Genomic DNA, 25,544 nt, shown 5'->3' with positions numbered 1-25,544 from the left:
AAGTAACTTGATCAAGGTCATAGAGCTGGTAAATGGCAGAGCCAGGATTTGGGTCCCCGTCAGTCGGACTGGGAAAGCTGTGCACTCACAGCTCCTCCACAGTGTCAGCACGACCACGTGCTGATGACCCGGTATTTTATGGTGGTGGAGAGAATTGCAGGTACCTGGAGAAAGGAAAATTTATACAGGCTTGGAGCACCTGGCCCACTTTTGTGTCCAATGAATGCGTGATCCATGCCGCTAAGCATTTGTTTACATGGATTAATGTCTTATTTGAGTTAGCCATCTAGGATAAAATGAATGGCTATGTCCTTCGAAGTCTGAAATCTGGAGTTGAAATGAGAATCAAAGCGCTTAGTCCCAGGAGCTCCCCAAGGGCAAGGGAGAAGCACTCCAGGAGGCAGTGGATAGAATGCTAGATGTCAAGAGGTGGGCAGGACCCCAGAGGTTATCAGACCCTCAGGGGGCAAACAGGTGGTCTGAGGGCCAGGTCTAGCCTGAGGAGGTGTTCTGTTTGGCTCATGGGGTATAAAACATTTGTTTGACTAGTGGCAATAGTTGACAAATGAGAGGTTCATATAAATACCCAGATGGCCTATTTCTTATGAAAATGGGATGATTCTCCAATGGCAGCCGTCCGCTGGCGCTGAGCAGGGATGCCCCTTGGGGAGGGCATTTGCTCTCCAGCTGACCACATCCCCACCTGTCGGGCCTGTGACTCACCCAGGATCCTGTAGACACATGACTTTGTGAAGCCGCTCTGTTCATAGGCAGTGGAATTCCACCTTAGAATATTGGTGCCTCATTCACAGTCGTAGAGCCAGTTGGTAACTAGAGAAGGTCTAGGAATGTAGGTCCTATGCTGTCGAGTCCTGTCCCCTTCAGTGTGGGTGGAGAATCATCTTCAAGGACTTTGAGGACAGGGTACTTATCGTCTTAAGATGTCAGTGTGAACCCTTGTTCCATTTCATCCTGTGCCCCCTGCCCACCCTGCCGGACAATCTGCAGAGCCTTGTTTTCTCGTGGTAAAAAGTGGGTGGTAGTCTGCATTTCTCTCACTGTGCAGGAAGTGAATATGGTATCTGTGAAAGCAGTATGAAGCTGTGACATAAAGCTTTGAACAAAGAGGGGAAAGGCCTGCTCCCAGCGTTGGTGTGGAGGTCCAGGCCAGTTCTGCTGAGTGTCGGCTCACGGAGAGGTGGCCGCGCCCTGGCATGTTTGGTCTGCAGGAGGACTGTCTGTAGATGCTCTCAGCTTCAGGGCTGGCTCCAGGGAGCTGTGTTTCGCCATACAACATTTCTTACTCAGATGCTGTCCCCAAATCTGATAAGTCCCAATAGAAAAATCATTCTTAAATTTATTTCAAAATATTTTGAATACCATGTGCCAGGCACTGGGCTAGATCCTAGAGATAGGATGAGAAGCAAACAGGCCCCAGGGCACAGACATCAGTGCTGTGCTATGTGACATGTTGTGAGGGCATGGAGGGGGCAGGGGGGTTGGGAGGGCACACCAAGCTGGAAGCCACTGTTAGTATTCCAGCTTCCACACAAGCTGGAAGCCACTGTTAGTATTTATCATTAATTATTATTATTAATAGACTCTATTGTTGCGGATGGCTCCTTTTTAAATGACAGAGGAGTCCTAGGCCAGGTGTTTTAGGGCAAACTTGTGAGTGCGAGTGAGGGATGTGGTTTTCTACCCAGGCCTACATGCTCTGTCTCCATCCTTCGTGGCGCTTTTCTGACCATGTAGCTGGAAATCCTGCCACTGCCTGTCTGTTCCAAGCTGAGATCCTGCCAGCTGGATCTCACTTTTCATTCTATTTCTGTTGGGCACTGGGGTGCGGCCAGGACACAGACTGCCTTTCAAATCTGTGGAAGAGGATGATGTCAGGCATCTGCCGATGGCCTGTGAGTTCTCTCCGAAGCCCTAGGCCTGTGGAAAATCATAGCGATTGAGAATTAAGATGCCATGTGGCTCTGTACATTTCCAGTTATGGCCGAAGTGACGTAGCTTTAAACACGAGACCATTCCTTTCCTAGGAATAGGGAAGACAGCCTGAAAACCCATCTTTTACAAAATCCATGAAATCCTGGGTATCCTGTAAAACACATTCTTTTTAAAAGCACAGCTGAGATGGCCAGAAAGTAAGAGAAATTAATTCGTAGAGGTGAAAGTTGGAATCGAGAGAGCCAAGTCTGTCTTGAAGTGGAGGCTGCCTGGAGCATCTGTTGGTCCCTGGGTCTGGGCCTCAGTGGTCACGGCCGGGCTGGGGCACGGGTCCTGTCCAGGGCCCACAAAGAGAGAATCAGATCAGGATCTATCTCATAAAGCCAGGGGACCCCCAAGAGCCTGTCCTGCAAAGGGACAGGGTAGGCAAACACCCCTCATTGGGCCTCAGCACTGGGCAGTGGCGAAGGAAATGTTATCTTTTCCTTGGGTAGGTGCTGTTCAGAGAACACGTTCACTAATGTGCATAAAAAAATATTAGAATAAAATTGGTGGGTAAAATAAGAAACATATCCCAAATACTGGTCAGCTTTGAAAATAAATATAACTTGTCTAAATGAATGATACATTTAACAAATGACATAAATCCTGTGGAATTAATATCCGGTGGGAGGTTTAACAGTAGCAGAGTCGGTACAGATTAAGAGCTAATTTAGTGCATGCACTAGCAGATAGGTGGGTCTGGATGAGTCACCTAGTGTGAAATACAGACGTGTAGATGGAACACGAGAAAGAGACTTGTTGGTTCTCGGAGAACAGAGTGGGATATGGAGAATATGGGAGAAATCGAGAGAGTGTCTGAGACTTTCTAGTTGAAAAACGTCTGTTTTCTGATTCAGGAAACCCAATATATCTTAAGAAAGATAAATAAAAATATATCCACAGCTAGCCGTATCACAGTTAGACTTGGAACACCAAAGGCAAAAGAAAGATGTTGAGAGCAACCGGAGAGAGAAGACGTTATCTCCGGAAAAGCAGTGGGGAGGCAGACAGCAGCAGTGGTCTTGTCCACAGTAGGAAACACAACACAACAGAAGAACAGCTTTAAAGAACAAAGAGTCCTTTGTTAATCTGATGTAGGTATCCAGCAAAATCGTCCTTCAGAAATGAGCCTGAAGAAAGCTATTTTTAAGCAATAGCAGAGAGCTACCACCAAATAATCTTTACTGAAAGAACTTCAAAATGGAATCTAAAGGATGAAATATAGGAAGAAGGAAAATAATCCCAGAAGCAAAATCACAGAGTCAAGGAGTGAATCAAACCTATTGTTTACTAAATTGTAGACAGTAGTTCTCTGCTGGGGGCAGCATTGCCTGCTTCTCCCCAGGGGACATTTGCATGGTGGAGACATTTTTGGTTGTGGTAACTGGGAGGTGGGCAGGGGGATGTTACTGACATCTAGTGGTCGAGGCCAGACGTGCTACAGAATAGCCCCTGACGGCCTGGCAGTCGTGCCCCGGCAGTCGTGCCCCAGTGGAGATCGACTCCAGACCAGGCAACCTGAGTGTCCAGGGAGGACACCGGGAACAGGGTGGAGCAGATGTGTCTTCCCTTGCAGGGGTGGGTTTTTCCTGCCCTGAATTTTGAGTTGGGAAATTTATACTTAGACAGGAAAGTTTATTGAATAAAACTTTTAAATGTTCTTAGAAAATAGGTGCTGGAGGCCAGCTCAGCTTTCAGCCAAATCAGGAAATAGGTGAGCATTTCCAAAGGCACCGCCTGCTGGCCAGGGCTGCCCATCATGGCACCGCCAAGCTCCATTCCGCCCTTCCTGCCCTTTTCCTGTCCTTGCTGTAGTGAAGGTCAGAGTGCCTGGGAGTGATATGCCCTTCCTTCTTGGCTCCCTTTGGCACCAAGCCACTCAGAAATAAATAGTTCTTTCCATCATGCCAAATGGATTGGCCCTTCTGTAGAGTATCTTTGCTTTGCTTGTATGTGGCTTAAAAACAATTTCTTTTTTATGTTTTACTTTCAAATTCTAGGAGCTTGAAAAAAAAAAGTCTCTCAATATTTTTGCTTTAAGAGGCTTGAAACAAATAAGATACCATAAAATTAGTTTCAAGCCAGTCACTAGTCTTCTTAATTTGTTTTGATGTGTCAGGAGTGGTACCTCCTCACCTGGTAACACTCTTGCGTTGTTGACAGCCGCGCTTGGGGGCACAGGACCCCCGCCCAGTGGAGAGGCTGGGTGGCAGGGAGTCAGCAGGTGGCCAGGAAGATGCTCACAGCCCCTCTCACGTGGGACAGAACGGCCCTGAACACTTTGGCCCCCGCTTGCTGGTGATTTAGCCATGTCGCACAAGCAGCAATGCCAGGGGTGGGTAGGTTGGAAAAGAAAAGGGATTCTGAGAAGCCGGCTGCCTGGGCCTGGGCTGGAGGAGCAGGAGAGGCAGGCGGCCTGAGGATCAACCGTGCTCTGATGTCTGCTCCCCAGCTCAGGGTGACCTCCCGCCGGGAGCAGAGTTCACGGCTGGGCTCGCAGTGCAGTGCCCTCCAGGAGGCCAAGAAAGTAAGCTCATCTTGCTTCTCAGTACTAGAGAGGGATGACAAATAGAATTTAATAGTCAGATCTCAGGGGCCATTGCACCCGTATGTCTCAGTGCAAAGAGTCCCTTTCTGTGTGAGCAAGCGCTGCCGTCTCTTCTCCACCAGAGCTCAAAACCCCAAGGAATGGGACTTCCTTTACTGGAGAAACTGCTGTTGGTGTCCTGCTCTAATTCCAGAAGGCTTTGGAGGAGGTGCAGGACCAGCGGTGTGAGTCGACGGTGACTGTCAGCTCCTGGCTTGGGCTGTGGCCCAGCACTGTCTGGGTAATTGGCAGCTGATGTGCATTGAAGGAGCTTGAACAAGACAGCCAGACTCTGATTTCAGATGCTGTCCAGACGGGCGTCCACGTGGCCACTTTGTAGATGGAGGTGCGAGCCCTGTGGCTGGAGCCTGGCCAGATTCGGGCAAAGGCAGACTGACACACCCTTTTGGTCATCTGCATCACTCTCTGCTTAAAGTGAGCCCTGTCCCACTGCCGTCTCAAAGGGAGACTGCCAGAATGGAGCAGCGTGGTTCTGTTTTCCTCTGGTGTGTGTCCCACACACACGCATTGGTTTCAGTGCATTAATGTTTTCCCCAGTCTGCCGCAGTCCCCGCCACTCCCTATTGCTGCACCTAGTTCCTTGCCTCACTGTCTTGCTTGACTGGTCCCTGAAAGAATTTGCATTTGTTGTCCCCAAGAGAGCCAATCCCCATGTCACACTTGTCTTTTAAAAACCTACCTTGGGAAGACATTTGATTTTGTCGTTTATATAAGTGAAAGATAAGCTCTTGGTTTCTTTCTCCCAAGGAATTGCTTAGCTTTCATCCTTTAATTCTAAAACAAAAGGGTTTTGACCTTCCAAGTGTTTTTTCAGAAGAAGAGGCTTCTAACAAAGTTTGTCAGAAGGCCTCCTTTTGCACAGCGAGGTGGTCATACCCAGTCGACTTTAAGGGCTTAATTTAGGACTCGTGAATGAGCAAATTATCTTCTTAAGTAATTCCACAAAAATCTCAGCATCACCCGTGCTCCGCAGGTGGGAGGAAGGGCCCTTTCCTGCCCTGGGCCCGGCGCTCAGGTGGCGCCCGCGTGTGGTCCCCGGGCTCCTGCCCTCTCTGGTGCACTAACTGCTGTTTGCCAACAAGTGGATGCACCTTGTGAGCACTGCCAGCATTTTCCCCCTCATAATTGACCTAGCAAGCTCCTGTATGATCTGTGTTAATCTGAGGGAATTATTCAGAAGAGGATGTGAAAGATGTTAGTAAATGGCGGTCTTGCCTCCAGCTAAACCATAAAGAAGGGAGAGTTGTCGGTTGACGCCTGAGAATAAAGCTGCGCCCTGGCTTGTCACACTGCTGCACTGTTAATCTGCTGTGCTGGGCCTGCGTTGTTTTCTTCCCGAGACTCAGAAGCTGACAGTTTCTGGGGACAGCTCTTAATTAAGTCCCTTTGTGTGCAAATCCGTTCTCTGACAGAGTGGAAAGACAAAGAGATGAAACAATTCCTTTCTGAATGGCGCAGGCGGCAGGGGCTCCCTGTCTGTTTACTTTCTGTTGCCCCTGTGTTGCAGTAGGGACCTGGCTGTGGAACTTCGGTTCACTTTGAAGTCTCTCTCTTTTGGAGGGAGAGAGGCTGGAGGGCAGTGTGGGGTGTGGAGACTTTCTCTGCTGGTCCTGGTGGACAGCAGGCAGCCGGGCACCTGCCAGGGTCTTGGGGACTCAGGCTGTCCAGCGGGTGCCCCCAGATGACTGTGGGGGACCCTTCTGCTTGTCAAGTTTAGACGGAGAGCTTGGCCAGGCCTCGGGGCAGCTTGATAAGAGTTTCAGGGAAGAAGCCTGACACAGGACTGGGAAGAGATTTAGTTCCAGGTGACACTTGAGAAGGAGGCAGGACTTGCATGTCATCTTCCAGGTTTCTTGCAGGCAGGAGAGCTGACAGACTAGGCAGGGCCGCTTGCGGCCCAGGATGTATGCGGATTCTGCCTGTTTGTTGACAAGGACTTTATATCTGTGGCCCGGTAGTGTGACCAGATCTGGGTGCAGGCAGCTGCCCTGACTCGACAATTCACCAGACCTGTAGGTGTGTCTTTACTCTAAAAACCAGAGTTGAAAATGCATCATTTCTGTATTTTCCTACAGCTCTGAAATACACAGTTCCGGGTTGTCAGAAGCTAATAAGACTTCGTTGTGTCGATAGAAGGCAACTTTCTGACTTCCATCTATGTGATCATGCTGAGGAGTGTGAGCTGGACACAGGTTTTTATAAGTTGAGCAGCTAGAAAGGACACTTTCGCCATCTGGTGATAAAACTGTGACAATGACGTTGGGACGCTGCACGTCCTGCTGGGCGGGGCAGAGAGACTGCTTTTTAGTTTGCGCCTGGGGCAACTTGTTTTTAAGGCATCAGAATAATCATGTCACAGGGTCACAATGAATACAACAAAATTCAGATGTGGAAATATGACAGGATTCTGTTTAGTTTTAGAATATTTCTTTCAGTTCCTGTCTCCCCACGTCTGCTGATGGCTGAAAATATTATTATCAAGTTAAGGTTTCTAAGTCTCTTTTGGGGCATCCCAGTTGTTTGGGGTGTCAGGAATCTGATCACTTTAGGTGATTATTCTGCTTTTCAGGAGTTCTCCCTCTGAAGACATTCCCCGTCTTCATTTATTTATCCAGAGACAGCTCCTGTTTGGTGCTGTGGGAAGGACCCACGTAGCGTCACTGTGTTGGGAAGGGACCCTATCCTTGTGCCACCTCCTACTTTTGGTCTTGTCCCTGTCGTAGAACCAACCCACTGTGCTGAGGTGTGGCAGGTCCCGCGGGATGTGGGGGGCGTTGTGTTGGCTCCGCGGCTGTGGCTGTGGACCTCCGCACAGCTGCTGGTGTTGGGGTGTCTACACTCTGCAGCCGCCCTGTCCCAACCCCTCACCACCACTGGTCCCCAGTGCTCCTGTGTTGTGGACCCCAGGAGGGGACAGGCCTTGCCAGGACAGCCCTCCTGACTTTGCCTGCCCCTGTCGGAATGCTTGGATTACTCCCGTGCCTGGAGGGGTCCCAGAACCACGTGGAAGGCCAGCTGTCCCTGACAGGCCACCGGGGTCTCCAGAATCCATCCAGGGGAGCAGAGCACCACCTTGAAGTTCTCAGAGCCCGCCCAACCCAGGGACATGTTTCTGACTGTCCCCCTCCACCAGCTTCAGGGTGACTCAAGAGGTCATGGCATTTGACCTCTTGGCCTTGCCATCGGTCCTTCTTCCTTCCTCCTACCCTCTGGTCCTTCTCTCCAGACCAAAAGCTATTTCGGCTTCCCCTGTGGTAAGTTCTCTCAGTCACATCTTCCTTCTTCCTGCTCTTCATTTGAACCTCCAGACTTGACTCTTGATCTGTAAAAATCCAGCTCAGGAAGAAAGGGGCCACGTTCTCTCTGGAAGGCCTGGCCCTTGTGGTCTTTAAAAGCTCAGAGGTAAGCAGTCCCACCGTTAGGTGTCCTACACGTGTCTGCTCCCTCTAGAAGACGGAGACTCGGCTCCTTTGCGTAGACGCAGGGGCGGAAGGGCTGAAGGGAACACTGATGGGTCGGGCGCTGTTTCAAACTGCCGTCCTTCTCTGGCCGTGGTAACCGCAGCGTCCCCTGACTTCACTGTGGAAGGGACTTGAGCATCTCAGACTTTGGTATCTGAGGGGGGTGCTGGAACCCGTCCCCTGAAGACACCAGGAGACCACGGTATTTCACACTTGTGGGCCACTCACTGCTCTAAGTGTTTTGCGAACATTAGTTTATTGTACCATCCCCATTCTCCAGATAAAAACAGAGGCACAATTCCCAGATAATCTTGCTCAAGCTCCTACCGGTATTCCGGGGCAGACGAGGTGACGTGGTCTGCGACTTCTCATCCTGGGTACCGTGGTACTGCGGTGACTGGTGGGTGTGCTCCCGCCCGTGCCCTTGGCTGCCCTTCCTGACCCTTGCTCTTGGCCAGGGCAGACTGGAACCTCCGTCCTGGCAGCCAGAGGTCTCCACATCAACTGCGTCCAGCTTTGCGTCTCCCCATGGGCGTGGCTGGAGGAGGCCAGATGCCCGGTCCGCTACTGCGTGGTGGCCGCCATGTGGGAGCCTCCTGGGTTTCAGTGGGGAAGGGCACGTGGGATTCTCCCTGCACATCCCATCCTGGTGCAGTGATGCCAGGGCGGTCAGGGGCTCGCCCAGGGCCACATGACAATCTCAAGAACTTGGTCCGGGGCCCAGGTTACTGCCTCCCACTGCCTGCCTGGGCCTCTAGGTCTCGGAGCACCTCAAGTCCAGTCCTCTGCAGTGAAGATGCCCGGCAGACACTGCGAGAGGCCCCCACAGAGTGTCAAATGGCAGTGACAGTCCCATGTCTTTCTTTGCACCCTCATGGAAAAGCCCAGTAAAGTATCACTAATTCTTCCATCAGTTGGTTACTAGATGGGGGTGATTAGTGGGACTTTGAGTATTTCCTGGCATATTTTAGGTACTTACTAAATGTCCTTAGATATGGAATGAATTAGTGCCTCAGAATGAGTATTTCTTAAAATTTATGTTTAAAATGTATTCAGTGTGACTAAATAATATGCAGACTCTGTCCAGGCACCCCTTAGCTTCCCTCGCTGCTACTATTTTGTCACATTTGTTTCCGATCTCTTTCTTAATGAAATAAAGAGCACAGATACAGCTGACCTTGCCCCTGCATCCCACCCCTTTCCTTCCTCCTCGGGAGTAGCCGGTGCAGTGAGATGGTGCTTCACACTCCTGCACCCGTTTCTTGTTTTCCTCACAGCCTGAGCCTGTGCCTGTAAGCAACACCTATTGTTACATGTGTTTTCAAAGATTGGCATTTACACAAATAACATAATGGCGTATGTATTCTTTGCAATTTTTTTGTTTTTGTTTTTGAGAGTCATCTGTGTTGTTACTCACATACATGTTCATGAATTTATAACTGCTGTTTAGTATCCTATCTGACTACTACCACAATGTGTTTCTCTGCTCTCTTAATAATGGGCAATTGTATCTAACTTTTCTCTATTACAAATTGTTAGGGATTATCAATTAGTAGCACCTGTTATTTCATTTCCAAGTTTGTAACCAGCTGAGAAGTGACACAGAGATAGAGATCAGCAACCCGGGCTTGAATGGGCAGCCAGATAAATCACATGTTGCTGGTGGACCAGAGGCATCTCTGTACCTGAGCAGTTTGCGCAACTAGACAGCCCGCGTGTAAGGGCAAGATCTGCAAGCTTACCGAAAGGAGGGAACAGGTGCCCTTATCCTGTGGAGAAACTGATGCCCAAAGAGAGGAAATCAGAAGGGCCGAGTGGACTTGGCTGCAGAGTTTCTTTGCCTCCTCCCAGAGAGAAGTACCTGGGCTTGAAGAGGAACAGCAAGCATTTCTCTCACTCCTGACCCTCTCATTGTGACCTCTGTGTATCTAGATCTAAAGTCATTGTGCCTATTTGCATACCAGCAAATATGAGAAATTTAGTTCCTCTCCTCTTTGTCAAAACTTGATGTCATCAGACATTCTCTCCATGCAACTTCGGTATGCGTGAAATACTCTCTCATTTGGCTTGCATTTTCCTGATTTTTAAAGAGATGGAACATTCTCGCGTATATTAATTGACCATTCAGATTTTCTCTTTTGTAGATGCCACTTAATAGACTTTATTTCTTTTTCAATTCTTAAAAACCATCTTTGATTTATAAGATTCCTTGCATGTTATAGATAGGCATACTTGGCAGTTCCATCTTAATAACTACAGCAACAGCTAGCCTTTATTATGCTTTGTATATCTTAATGCATTTCATCCCTCACAACAATCCTATTGAGCTAAATAGTATTATTATTCCCAATTCACAGTTGAGGACATTGAGGCATAGCCTAAGCTTACCCTACTAAATGCGTTGAATTTGAACCCATGACAGTTAACTGTACCATCTCTGGCCCTTGTAATACAGTATGTGAGCTCAGCAGTAGGTAAGTACGGGAACTAGAACTGGAAACCAGAGAAATGAACATGGCATGTTATTTGAAGGGATTACTTTGGGTTTTTGTAGACCCAAGTTGATCTTGTCTTATGGTGCAAGAATCATGATCCCAGGAAGTCTGTCACCTCACTCCACATGCCCCCAAGTAGACAGATGGAGATGTATTTCTAGTATCTCCCCTCTCTACCTGTCCAGTCTATCCGCTGTGGTGCCTCTTCATTGTAGTATAGTTCAGCCAGTCTAGAATACGCAGCATCCTTTGGACACGTCTCCATCCTTCATCCTCTTGTCTCCATGGCTCTCCCCTCTTCTCCACCTGCCCCAATCCTCCTCACCTTCCTTAACCATATTCCAGGTCATCCTCTGCCCAGTCAACCAGAAGTGACAACTTTACCTTTAAACTTCTCGATACACACAAAGCTCAATTAACACCTGACATTTTTTGCCATTCTGTTAGCCTCTCCTCCATATATTTTCATCTCATCTCCTTAATGAGACCAAGTAGTTGAGGCAGGTGACTTGTGTATTTCTTTATATCTCGCCCTGAGAACACAGGGTTTGTAATGTAGTGAGCTGTGCATTTGGTTGGTGGATGGGTGGGTGGGTTGATGGTGCAATTTGCAGAGCCTGTTCCTAGTCTGGCTCCTCTGGGGGTCTCACGTGTATGTAATCTCAGTCTGCAAGATGGATGTGTCCGTATCTTGTAGTGTTTGTGTCTGGATTTGATAAATTGTTTGTCACTTTGTAAATAAAAGGTGTGATTCTTCAAATATTCAATATAAACTTTTAGTTGTTTTAAGAAGACATAACTGAGAAAGTAGAGCAGAGATTTAAAGCACACGTAATAGGCGGAGTGTGGTGTGGCAGCTGTGCATGGCCCTCAGTTCAGAACTAGAAACAGAATCTTAAAGTTCTGTTTTCTGATCTCAGGATTTGCATTTACTTATTCAGTTTCCACACACCCCTTTACATACTCTTGGACCCCTTCTTGAAAGTCACTGCTGTAGTATTTATACCATTGTAGTGTCTGTATCTTCTGTTCCATGTGTGCATTAAATGTGTAATTCCAATCGTGGCCCTTCTCGATAGAAAGGTTTGTCTTTACTCCCCTTTCCTTGGGTATGTGTATCTGATCCGCGAGCAGCTCTTTGTGAAGTGTTGAGCAATTTTTCCTGAAGCAAAGCTGTAGATTTTTATATTTTTCATAATGTGCTGTGCAAGTTCATTTTAGATTTTGTGTCTTTCCAACCATTTCTTTCTTCACTCAGTCAATATTTATTGAGCTCGTTCAGCATTTTGCACTGGCCCAGTTACTGTAACAGTTATAGACACAGCTTAGAGATGGCTCTGGCCTGTGAGTCGCGCTGAGCCTGGGTGGCCACACTTTCTGCATGGCGGGGTTAGGGATCTCAGTGATAGAGCCGCTGTGCCTGAGAGGCCAGACAGGCTTCAGGGAGTTCAGAGACTTAAAAAAAGTTTCCAGGAAGGGGAGGACTGGGAGAGGTAGGTAGGAAGGAAGAAGCAGACCAGGTATCATTGTTTGTTTTCATGTTAGTCTTATTTTGTATCATTTCAGAATCCAACGATTTGAGGGGTGGAAGAATTAATCAGACATCTCTACTGATGGAAGAAATAGCAAAATAGGGAGAAAGGCTTATTTAATGCTGAATACTTTTAGTTAAGAAAGTTCTACACTAAAGGCTACTAGCTCATATTTCTCTTGCTTCGCTATGTTTAAGTTAAACCCATCTATGGCAACATTAAAATTACTTGGGAAATTGTGCTGGGATTTTCCTGCCTCCCATTTTATCTGTTGTTGAGTGAGCATCTGCATTCGGCCTGGAACTGCTTCCTCGCCACTGAGCCGGAGTGCCCTGCAGCAGTGGGGCTTCGTGGCACCTGCTCCAGCAGCTCACAGGGAGAAGCTCTGGTTGGAAGTGTCATGGTGGCTGCTACTGGGGTGACAGGATTGTGCACACAGGCATCTCTTACTTGTCACAGGAAGATGTGTTTAAGCTGGATTTGGGAGAAGCACGTTGGCATTCCGGTGTGTTCTGGTGGAGGGTGAGGGACTGCCGCTGCTGCAGATGGGATGGGGAAGGAGACAGTGTCTGGAAAAGACTTCCTGCTTTCCACAGGGGATGGAGATTTGAGACATAGCTGAGAGCGGGTTTAAAATTCAACCTGCTTTCTGCAATATTTCAAAGCCTGGTCCATTTCGTGGTTATAATGATTATAATCACAGTTAAGAAATTAAGCAAGGCAAAGCTTCTTACAGATAGATGCCTAATTGCACCTGAGTTCATTAAAATATATATGATAAAATACAAAGCTCCTTAAATGCTACTCAGATAAGCATGTTAATTCCAGCTTCTTTACCATTTACCATCATATAGATCTTTAATTTATGTATAAGTCACTTGATTTAAGAAGTATCCAATTGTATAGGCTTCATTTTTTATTTAAGAATTGTTTCCTGTGTAAACTGTATTATCCACTCCTACTTAATTATTTAGAAATAGATTCAATATTTATTTTATAGTCCTTGCATATAATATAGACATGCATATAATTACTGAGCATTATAAAGGTCTAAATAATTATGAATAACTTTACCATCTAGTTAATATCCTTACATAGCCTCTGCCACACATGTTGTAGTCATAGTTGTTTCACTGAAAAAATATGCTCAAATGTGACTTTTTTCATTGCTGTGCTTCAAGTTTAAGGACATATTTCTTAGATCCATTTTTAAAAACTGTTGTTGGCAAGACGGATTCACGTGGTAACTGTGAAGTAATGTGGATGAGTGAAAGAACAGTACCATCAGCTTAGAGACCCTGCTGGTAGAGGCCAGGTCCAGCACGCACCCCTTGCCATCATCCGTCCTCCAGCCTTCCTGAAAAATGGAGGACGTGGTATTCATCACTCTGGCCCCACGACTGGAATGAATGAATGAACAGAGAATGTCTTCATTCTCACTCCCAATTCAAAGAAACCACGTTCTTTTGATCCAGAAAACTTTTTGACTACTCCTGGCACATAGTACATGCCTTGAGAATGGATTCTCTTTCTCAGATGCCCAGATGTTTCTCTAGTCTATACATTTCAATCTATCGATGCAAAACTTGGATTTGTAACTGGAAGATTGTGAAGAATGGTATTTCTTCATAAGACATTCTATGCAAAATGTAGGTTGTGATTTGCTAACAAGAAGTACTATTGCTTTAAACGTAGGTTATTCTGACTGAAGTTTCTTTGGGGAAAGAATAACTTTGGAAGAGGCGAAAAGTCCATCTCATCCACTTAGAAAACTGTGCATGGAAGTTCCTGCCACTGGTTGCAGATAAAGTGATACACTGGATGTCTCACCTTTAGTTTCCATGGTGGAACAAAGAGCACAGAATGGCAGGAAGCTGTTTGGTGCCCAGGTTGGCAGGGGAAGAATCTTAAGCTTGGTGGGTGCCTAGACCTGGTGCTTAGAGTCAGAGCAGCAACCTGGAATCTGATGAGGTCCAGGGATAGGCAGACCTTTGACCTGAATCCTAGACATTGGGGTTCCAGCCATGGGTTGGTGAATGAGCCTGAAAGAGGGAAACTGTGACCTCGAATGCCAGATTGGCCCTGATGACTGGGGATGCAAGCCCTGCGTCAAAGCTGGAACCCACAGTTGGAATCACAGGCTGTAGCTTCCATCTGCCCCTGGGCAGCCTCGCCCCAGCTCAGGCCGTGGAAGGCAGGTGCACCTTGTCCCAGAGGAGTCTGAGCAGGAGGCTTTTCGCATTAGCACACCGTGGCCCTCCTGAGGCACTGAGCAGAGCCCCGTGTTGAAATGGTGGCTGCCCAGGCAGTGTAGGGCCTGGAGCTGTGAGAAGAGCTGGCCTCCGTCCAGCTGGGTCTCTGTCAGACTTGCCCAGAGGACCCGAGGCTTGGAGTTCAGTGGTGACTCTTCCCTCCTGACATGGTGAGGCTGAGCCTCCAGCCTGCATCTTCCTGGGCTGGCTGTTGAGTTCACATGGGCCCTGGGTTTTGTGTTTGTTTTGTTTTTTATTTTAGCAGCATTCCCTATGCTATGTGAGAGCTATGAGAGGCACAGGCACAAGCTCAGGTGATGTCTTAATGCATGGCAAGTGCCCTGCTCCGTCCGTATTGCTATCAGGGGTGGCTTCCCAGGGGAGGCTGCACTGGAGCTGGACATGTAGAAGTGTGAGCCTTTCAAGGGAAACAGAACAGCACAAATGAGGCCTAGCAGAGAGCACAGTGGGATGGGCTCTGGGTTGGTTTGACTGACAGGAGCCTGGCATTATTTTTGCCTGTTAGGTCGTGGCAGGCCTGGTTAGTTGGGTGAAGAAGCCCAGTGAGCAGGGCGTGACATCAGGGAGTGGCCAAGGGGCCCAGCAGGTAGTCCGAGCAGGGCTTCTGAGAGACACTGCAAGGCAAGCAGGTCTTACTGGGAGGTGGGTCCGTGGGTTGGGGTTGGGGCCGCACCCACTCATCCTGCAGGTGATGTGCATAAGCATGGCGCAGGCAGAGCTCTGTCACGTGACCTGGGTCCTGGGCAGGGGTCCGGGATGAGAAGCTCTGACTTCTAAGAACCAGGGGCTGTGACCAGCCGAGGGCTTTTGCCCAGCTGGGGCTAGCAGGACAGCTGGCTGGCATCTGAGGGAACTGGCACAGCCTTGCCATGTGTTGTCACCAGCCTTGCTTCCTCTGGGGATGGGAGCAGGCCTGAACCTGGGATGAAAGTGAACAGGAGCCCAGCACAGGCGCTGGTGAAGACACGCGTAGGCGGCAGCATGTGAGATCCCACAGCGACAGGCTGGTGGCAGTGCTGACTCCAAGCCTTCACTCTGATTTTTGAGAAGTGAACCAATCTCCAAATAGAGTAAATACAGTCATGTGTCATCTAAGGAAGGGGGTGCATTCTTGTATCCTTAGGTGATTTCCTGGTTGTGGGAACATCACAAAGTGCTCTTATACAAACCTAGATGGTGTAGCCTACTGCACACCTAGGCTCAGCGTATGGCCTCTAGCTCCGGCTACACACCTGCACAGCATGTGACCGCACTGGATACCATAGGCAGCTGGAACACAGTAATAAGTGTTTGTGTATCTAAACATAGAGAAGATACAGTAAAAATATGGTGTTGTAAACTTATGGGAACATGGCTGTATATGACAGCGATCGCCAATATTTTTGGCACCAGCGACTGGCTTCATGGAAGACAATCCTTCCATGGAAGAGGAGGAGGATGGCCCCGGGATGACCCAAGCGCACCACATTCACTGTGCAGTCAAACCTCTCTCTGCCAATGACGTTCTGCACTTGCAGCCACTCCCCAGCGCCAGCACCACCGCCCCAGCCCCACCCCTCATCAGCAGGCACCAGACTCACACAGAGCGGAGCTGAGCACTCACCGTGGATCCCTCATGTACACAGTCTGCTCTAGGGTCGGCGCTCCTGTGAGAGTCCAAAGCCGCAGATCTGTCAGGAGGTGGAGCTCAGGCTGTGATATGAGCCATGGGGAGCCAAAACACAGACGGAGCCTCACTGGCCCACCCACCCGCCACGTGGCCCCTCCCCCAACAGGCCACGCACCACACCGGCACCAGTCTGTGGCCCAGGACCACAGGTATATGCCATACACCATCAACCCAAACATCGTTATGTGGTGCATGACTGTAATTGAATCAGGATTTCTAAATATTTAATGAAACTAAGACTCAACAATCACATTTTTTTATAACATTGTGAAACCTGTAAGAAAATAGCAAACTATCTTGCTTTGCATGCATTTGAGCAATGTTATGTGGCATGGGTGCAGTGAAATCTCAGCTCTGGTGGCAGTAAAAAGTGTTTTGTTTCCAGGCCAGTGATCTCTGCCCTACTGGCCAGGATGGATGTGCTTCCTCACGCGGAAAGATGCTGGGTCAGGCTAACTCAGGGCCTGCTGCTGAAGTACCTGAACCCTTTCTGACTTTACAGTTGCACACTTTGCTCTGTGGTCCTGCTGTTTTCCTGGAGCCCTCCCTGGGAACATGACATAGGGCCCATTCTTGCCTTCTTGCAAATTCCCAAACTGAAATGATGCTTTTTACTCCCTCCCTGGAGTCCAGCCTAGTGGATGCCAGGTTGTGGCTGTACCACTTACTGAGAACAGACCCCACCATATGACCCCCATATTGACTATACTGCCCTCCATAGGGGATGGTTCTCACCTCTCCTGGGGCACGGTGCCCAACATGTGATCCACACCACCTGGGCTTGAGAGCTTATGCCCAGATTCCTTCCAGTTGAAAACTTATGATACGCAGAAACCCTGTCTCTTGCAACTCAAGGTCTCTGCTTTTCAAACTCAGAATCTTTTTCTCATTCTACTTGCCATATACATCCTCCCTTGAGACAGAGACGCTACAGACTGAAGGGGGGATTGGTAGGAGGTAGAAGGAAATGGGAACTGCAACAAGACAGCAGAAACTAGAGGAACACTGCTTATGGTAGGGGAAGAACTCTGTTGCACCAAAAGTACTTCTGAAAACCTGCCTTTATATTGTTGTAAGGTTGATTTTAACGTCTAAGGCTGTATTGCAAACCAGGTCAATATTTTGTTTTGGGCTTTTTTGAAGTTTTTCACTTTCTTTTCCTTTTTGCCAAGTACATGAACACGCCCTCCCCGCCAAGTCCTGACTCCCAGGCAGGTGGACTGCGGTGCCTGAGATACAGGTACAGTTAAACCCAAACTGAGCTTTTGCTTCATGCAGTAACCAGTCCATTCAGTGGAGATTCACTTTTCAGTTTTGGCATCGTGTAGGCAAAGGAAGCATCTGTGAGAGTTCCTTGTTCTTTACCTTTCCAGTGTTCTTTGTACCGTGGGTGTGGGACACACAGGTCAACTGGGGTCCCCCTGCCCGCAGGGAGGCAGGAGCTCAGCTGGACAGCACACACCCCCGTTTCCATTGACTTTTAAAGTGGATGTTTCGCCTCGCAGTTTCTGGTTCAGATGGCTGTGTCTGCACATGCCGTTCCTGCTCTGCCCTGGCGAATAAATCGCAGCGCCCTGCGTGGGCTGCTGGGGAGGATTCTGGGGCAGCGCACAGCCTTTCCAGGAATGGCTGTTCTGCTTGTCTGAATGGCTCCAGAAGGAAGAGTTTGGGCCAAAGCCTGGAAAGTACAGAGGCAAATTGAAGCCCGGTATCTAGGAGGACATCCTACCCCTGCCAGTGGAAGGGAGTAAGCAGAGGAGGCCTTGGGGGAGTGGGGCCGCCGTGGGCTTTGCGGTCAGGAGCCTCCTGGAAAGTGTGCCCGTGGCCGGCTGCCAGTGCCTGTGTCTCGGTTTCCTCGTCAGTACTGAGACGGGTCGATACTTTTAGTTGGCGTATTTTAGCACTGCGGTAAGAGTTCATTGAAGTAATAGTCACACTCCTGGCACAGGGCCTGGCTCTGAGGACGGTCACCCCTTTCCCTTCCCCTGCTATTCGGGTGTCTTCTTACTGAGAAACACTGGGGGTGATGGCGGGGGATTGCTCGGCAGGGCCACGGAGGGGGGAGCGGGTGGGCAAGAATTCAGTACCAAGTGCTCATTTGTTTAATTTTTAAAGAAACAAAAATGCTTCTTCAAAAGAAAGCTCCTAAAGCCGCCCAGTGTGCGGACCCAGACGGGCAGAGCCGCTGTGGTTGGCGCTGGGCGGAGCAGCAGGAGCCCCGCGGCCTGGCCGTGTGCGCACCCGGCGCAGCCTGCCGACACCCAGGGTCCCGGCCACGCTTTGAAAACCGCGGGGCGGGATCTTTTCATGTTTTTCCCCTTAGCACTCCTAAAACACTGGGGTGTCTTCAGAGACAGTTTAGGTTTGTAGGATAAGGTTGGCAGGAGGCCCGGCCTGACCGTGGGCTTGTGTTGCAGGTGTCCCCGTGCGAGAGGTGCCGCTGCGAGGCCAACGGCGAGGTGCTGTGCACGGTGTCGGCGTGCCCCCAGACGGAGTGTGTGGACCCCGTGTACGAGCCCGACCAGTGCTGCCCCATCTGCAAAAACGGTAGGTGAGATGCCGTCGGCCACGGGTGCGCCTCCCACCCCGCCACACGATGCACACTCGACGTCATGGTAGAGGGGACACGCACAGACACGGGAGTTCAAACATAGGCATCCACACACGGGCATGGACACATACGTGTGATCCTGAGGCCTCAGGGTGTGGTTGGGAGGTGCTCTGTAGGGAGGCATCTCTCTTGCTGGCTGCAGCTCCATGTTTTATGGATGTTAAGAAGTTCTTTGAGGAGAAATTCAATTTCTACCTTTGAGGAGAGTCACTTATTTTAATTTAACTTTGTTTGTTCTTGCAAATCTGTTTCTGTCTTTCTAAGACAAATCAAACATGCTGGTTGGGCTCATTTACTTTTCATTACTAAGTGAATTAAACTTGGAACGTAATTGAATATTTTTCATAAGTAAATTAGGCAGGAAGAGAGCCCCTGTGTTCCCAGTGAGAGCCCCGGGTAGATCAGAAGCCTGCCTGCCTCATGAAAAAGAAATGGCAGGATGTCCTCGATCCTAATTTATCAAGGGAGAGTGTTTCCTCATCCTGCATAGCGAGAATTACTCTACCTGAGGTACTGAAGGTGTCGCCCTCTGGGAGGGAGTTTGACGGGAGTGCATTCCCAGCACACTGGGCCGGAGAGTTCCAGCTCCAGCTCGGAAGACAGCCGGCTTGGGAGGGAGACAGGACTGTGCCTGCCCGTGTCTGAGTGTCCTCCCTGACAGCAGAGATTAGGCTTTCTTGATGTGCCCCGGGGCATGCTGCTAGGACTCCTGGGCGGGAGCATTCAGGGCTGACTTGTGACATTGCCAGCCTTGGACTGTGGCCGCTGGACCAGGGCTTGCGAACTGTGTGGTGTGGGCTTTCTCAGTGGCAGGCAGGCCTGGGTACACGGGAGTGTTCATGGTGCCAGGATGATTGTGAGAATCTGCAGACAAGCCAGTCAAAATCGTGTGGGCCCTCAGGTACCACAGACACCTTCAGCCAGGCATCCGCATTTATCCAAATTTTACCACAAGACATTGCAAAACTCTTGAGATTAAAAAAAAAAAAAAAAAAAAACAGGAAGAGGAAATGAAGTTGCTGTTGTGGGAGGGTAGTCGTGAAAGAACAAGATCACTCTAGTGGGAATGTTAACAGTTGTGGAGCCATAATATGTCCTGGTCTCTGAATGTAAGTGACAGTGTCCGAAGAAATATGTCCAAGAGTGTACTTTATGTGGGGCCGGCTGTTTTCCCGTGGGTACTAATTACGATGAAACCCTGAGGCAGGATGCCATCAGACGAGAATGGGGAGGCAGCCTTTAGCACGAACTGCATATGCTCTTTCAAAATCATGCCACCCCGCACGAGCCGTGAGGTGGAGGGAAATCAGTCCCCTTGGCTCTGCTGCTGTTAATCAGGAACAGTGGGGAGGAAGAGTGGGGATGGGCTGGAGAGTCTCGCTGCGGCCGGGGGTGGCCTTACGTGGCCAGTGAGGAGCCCGAGTGTGCCCCTCTGGTCTGCTAGGAGACCCGAGGAAGGCGTTCACACTGCAGTGCCCTGCCTGGGGGGCAAGACAACCTCTCACGGAGTCAGGTGGTTTAGTGAGTGGTTTAAAGATGGGTTGCTCAAATATTTGGCATCTTAAGCGTCTAAGCTATTCCATGTTTCTCTTGTCAATTGTGATTACAAAGAAGGCTTTGGCATTTAGATAGCCAGGGAATCCTAGTTTGGGTGTTTACTCTAGTTGAAGAGACAGGATTTCAATCCCTGAGTCTTTTGTAATTGCTTTTTCCTGTAGAAAAATTTCAGACCTGCAGAAAAGTGGAAATAACCGTACAGTAAGGAACTGTAAACCCTTCACTCTCCTTGCCTGTTGTTAACGTTTTGCCGCCGTGTTCCCTTTATCTCTTTCTGTCTCCGCTCTGGCCCCTGCTGCCGTGTCTCTGTGTGCGTAACCCGACACCATCAGTGTATTTACTTACTTGCTCCTTCCCAGGAGGCTCACGGAGTGACTTATACCACCGCCAATGTGAACCCTCCTGAGTAGGGCTCAAGATTTTTCACAGCTCTTTTTGCCCTGAAGATGTATCCTACTTAGGGTATAGAGTCAGAGATCTACAGTTAGAAGTTATTGAAATTCGTTCTTTGTCATGTGTGGGTATGTTAAAATTTATAAAGATTTAAAATAACTTGTATTCAACTTTTGTCATGTAAGATATAATTTTATTTTTTGAGTAAGCAAAAATGTTCAAATATAAAAGCTATATAAATATGGTATACTCAAAGATTCAGTGTGTTTTAAAGTTGCACTGATGGTTTTGGGAGATGCCTGTGGCCTGGTGGTGTTCTTCCTTGCCTGCTATACTTTGAGAGGCAGTAGGGGATGAACTGAGGCAAGATTTTTGTGGTGGCACATTAGAGACTTTTAGAAGGAAGATGAGTATGTTTTTTAAAGCTAGATTTATATTACAGAAGGATTTATATTGAAAGGCTTGATCCAATAATATCAAAACATCAACAATTTTCTTATTTCCAAGAATATAACTTAAAATAAATTTAAATGTGTCTAATCAGGTATGTACTAATAAATTTTGTTTTATTCTCCAGATAGAACATGGCTTTCAACTGTCTCTAGTTACAGGGTATTCTGACCTTGACAGGAAAAACTAGGTTTGAAATTCTTAGTAAAAGAAAGCTGCTTGAAAAATGAAAACAGTTCTATAAAAATTGAGTGAGATTAATGAATAATTTACATTAATCTAACCCTGCCTCCACACCACACAAATGATGTCTTCCTAAAAAAATTATATGTCTGATATATCGCAGATTAGAGGACATCAAAAATGCATGCTTTATATGAAATTAAAAGCTTGGGTAGACTTAGCTGGGATGAAACATGAAGATTTTAACTGCTGATCCCTGTAGACCGGCCTTTGCACCTCACGCTGGCATGTCGAGACCTGTAGCATTAAATAGCTCTTTCTCCGACAGAAGGGAAATTACAGTTCAGTTGCTGCCTGCCAAAGTCACTTGCATCAAAGGAGCAAAAGTTGGAAACCAAGAATGCCTTGAATATAAATAAATGATCACAAATCAAATACAGTTTAATATATTCACTTTGTTGACTTGTGTAGATCAACTTCCCATGGTTTTTCTTTTGATAAATGGATGTTCGTGTGGCACCGTTGGGTTTTTTTGGTTTTTGTTTTGTTTTGTTTTGTTTTGTTTTGTTTTTTCCCCAAATGATAGAGACAGTGAGTGTTATATTGACTTTCAAAAATTCAGGTTTTCTCTAGTGATGGTTCAACACACTCATTCCATTCGAGCCCCTTAGTTTTAGTAGATGTGCTTGTCACCATTAAGTAGCTACAAGACTCCCGTTAGCAATCAGAAGACCTCCCTTCTGCAGGTGTGCACGCCATCTTCCTTTATGGATGCAAAGGAAGAGAAGTGATCAAAGTAGGACAGCAGTGTTGAAATATGAGGGCCTTGTTGGAATTAGCTGTGCTTCTCAAAAGTGGAATGTGGTACCCTAAGGGGGGAGGTGACGGAGAGCAGAGGCACAGAGGCACTGGGCGTGAAGATTGTATATCTCCCTGGAGTGTCACTGCTACTTGGTGATTGTTATTTGTAACTTTATTTTCATGAGAAAGTAAATATGGCTATTTTTTGGAGGAAAATGAAAAACTTTTATAAAATTTTTAAGAGAAACACTGATGTTTCAAATTATTAGATGTACTTTTGTGGAAAATATGTGAGAAGCACTGCCTGAGAATTAGGCAGGGTTTTGTTTGTTTTGCTGTGAATTTCAGAGAGTAGCATATGATCATATTTAAACTTCACGTTGGACAAAACTTAATGGGGTGTGTGGGGGGCAGTGTGATTCACACCAAGATCCTCTCTCAGAGAAAAGCCTGCTCCCATCTGGTACTCCCATATGGCCTCACCACTGAATCTTTCCAAATTTTTTTACCGAAGAAGTAACACCAATCTTATGGAAACACTCTGTCATCATTTATAGATGACATGATTGTGTCCATAAAAAATAAAGGAATTTGCAAATATTGGAATGAATGGTTGATATTGACAAGGTTGTTTAGCAAGGTCAGTGCTTAAATACCAGCTGTATTTCTATATACCAGCAACAAACAAGTAGAAATGAATTGAAAACTACAGTTTCAAATCACATCATACAAATCAGATACTTAGAAGTAAATCTAACAAAATTGTGCAAGATTTCCATGCTAAAAATAATAAAGCTTTATTGAAAGAAATTAAAGAAGACCTAAGTATTAATAAATGGAGGGATATACCATGTTCATGTTTGGAAGACTCAACAATGTAAAGATGTCAGTCTGCTTCAAATTAGCATATTGATTCAGCACAATTCCAGACAAAAATCCAATGATTTTTTTTTTTTTGTGGAAATCACTGGATTTTAAAATCTAAATGGGAATAAAGAAGTTAAAGATAGGCCCTTGAAATAGCCAAGAAGAATAGCAAAGCTGGAAAATGTCTGCTACATTGGGATATTAAGACTTGTTCAAAGTCATAGTAATTAACACACTGCAGTATGGTCCCAAAGATAGACAGATTGACAAATGGGGCAGAATACAGTCAGAAAAGGCCCATGTATGTAAGATCACCAGCTGTGTGACGAAGCTCATACTGCAGTATAGTGCGCAAGGGAATGATCTTTCCAATAAATCGTGCTAGGCCAACTGAATAGCAGTATGAAGATAAAAGATACTGTGTCATACCTCACACTCTACAAAAAAATCAGTTCCACATAGATTTCAGATTTAAATATGAAGGTTAAAACAATAATGTGTTTAGAGGAAAACATAAGAGAACATCTTTATGACTGTGAGTAGGCGAAGATTAATTTAAAAGAACACTAAAAGCACTAACCATAAGGAAAAAATTGATAAATTGGACTTCATTAAAATTAAGAATCTTTATTCATCACACAACACTATTTATTAAACAAGCACAATGCAGCCCACATATTTGGAGAAAATATATACAATGCATATATCTAACTAATGTCCATTTAAACAATTCCCACACTTCAAAATAAAGCAGAGAGATTTCCCTGTATATCACTGCCTTCTCCCAATTCCTCTGTTCAGAGTGATGAGTTTTCTCACTGAGTTTTAGGTACTGGACCACGTCCACTATTTATATAACATTACATTTTTCATGACAAGGCCTGTCCTTAGTGCAGACATGAGAGAAAAAATCGAAAATAGAAAAAAAGATAATTTCCTGTTTTAATGAAATTAAATTAGTGTTACCCTGAATTAGATTGTAATAAATGAAAATGCATTTTGTAATTCTTAGAACAACCATTAAGAAATATGAACAAAGGAATTAAATGCAGCATACTAAAAGGTGTATACAGTCATGTGCTACATAGTGACATTTTGGTCAACAACGGACAGCGTGCACGATGGTGGTCCCATAAGATCATTAATACCGCATTTTTACTGTACCTTTTCTATGTTTAGATATGTTTAGAGACAAATACTTACCGTGTGTTATAATTGCCTACAGTATGCAGTACAGTAATGTGCTGTGCACATTTGGACCCCAGGAGCAATAGCCTACACACATAGGCTAGGTGGGTAGCAGGTGATGCCATCTGGGTGTGTGTAAGTGCACTCTGTGATGTCAGCATGATGATGAAACCTCACAATGCGTTTCTCAGAATGTGTCTCCATTGTTAAGTGATACATGACTGTATTTAAATTTTAAAAGGCAGTCAAGGAGAAACAGGGACAAAAAACAGGAAACTGATAGAAAGCAAATAAAAAGTATATGCACACTTAACCACAGAGCCCCAAAATATATGAAGTAAAAAATGATAGAAATCAAAGAATAAATAAAAACTTAATTATAGTTGGAAATTTCAATAAACCACTCGATAATTGATAGAAAATCTAAACAGAAAATTATCTAGGATATAGAACACTTGAGTGACATTGTCAGCTCGACCTAATTGATGTGCGTGTAGAATATACTTACTGCTTTTGCTGACTGCAGGTAAGCATTCTCTAGGGTAGAACATATGCTAATGTATAAAACAAGTCTCAGTAAATTTAAAGGACTTAATCATACAAAGTGTGTTCTTTGAACACACTTAATTCAACAGAACTAATTAGAATCAACAACAGAAGAAAATCTGGAAAATATGAAAATATTTTGAAATTAAATAGCGCATTTTGAATAACCCATGGGTCAGTTAAGAAATCACAGAGATCTTAGAAAATATTTTGAAATGAAATGAAAATATTTTGAACAAAAAATGAAAACAGAACATATCATAATTTATAGGGTTGATGCTGAAGCAGTGCTTAGAAGGATGTTCAGAGCTTTAAACACCTATTTCAGGAAAAACCAAGCTCTCTAATCAGTAATGTCACTTCCACCTTAAGGAACTAGTAGAAGAACAGCAAATTGTACCAAAAGCATGTAGAAGAAAGAACATAATAAAAATGTAAGCAGAAGTCAATTAAATAGAAAAAGACTAGTTTAGGAAAAATTCAGTAAAACCAAGTTGTTAATTCTTTGAAAATTGGTTCTTTGAAGATATCAATATAATTAACAAAACTTTCACTAAATTGACCAAGAAAATTTCAGAGAAGACACAAATCAGGAATGAAAGAGGGAGCATCCCTACTGATCCTACAAAAATGAAAATAATTATAAGGCGATATCAAGAACAACCTTATGCCAACAAATTAGAAGTATTGGAAAAAAGGGACAAATTTCTAGTAAAACACAAATTACCAGAACTGACTCAGTTTATTTCTAAAGTGCCCTAAAACAAATAGAAATTCAAATTAATGATCAAAAGCTTCACACAAATAAAAGCCCAAGCCTACCTGCCTGTACTGGTGAATTCTGTCAAATCCTTAGGGAATAAATTGTATCAATTTGCACACTCACTCAGGACACAGAGGTAAAGGGAACACTTA

The 25,544-nt window shown here is 46.2% G+C and overlaps 1 protein-coding gene across 1 annotated transcript in view; it reads left to right on the top strand.

Moving 5' to 3' along the window:
- VWC2 (von Willebrand factor C domain containing 2) overlaps positions 1 to 25,544 on the top strand; it is a 135,584-nt gene that overhangs the window by 6,090 nt on the left and 103,950 nt on the right. The window contains exon 2 of the mRNA XM_069462416.1: positions 18,451 to 18,580. Coding sequence (XP_069318517.1) covers positions 18,451 to 18,580 — 130 coding nt within the window. The remainder of the gene's footprint in view (positions 1 to 18,450; positions 18,581 to 25,544) is intronic.

This window comes from Eulemur rufifrons, chromosome 29 (genome assembly GCF_041146395.1).
Source record: "Eulemur rufifrons isolate Redbay chromosome 29, OSU_ERuf_1, whole genome shotgun sequence".
Taxonomy (NCBI): domain Eukaryota; kingdom Metazoa; phylum Chordata; class Mammalia; order Primates; family Lemuridae; genus Eulemur; species Eulemur rufifrons.
This window is presented reverse-complemented; position numbering and strand designations above follow the sequence as displayed.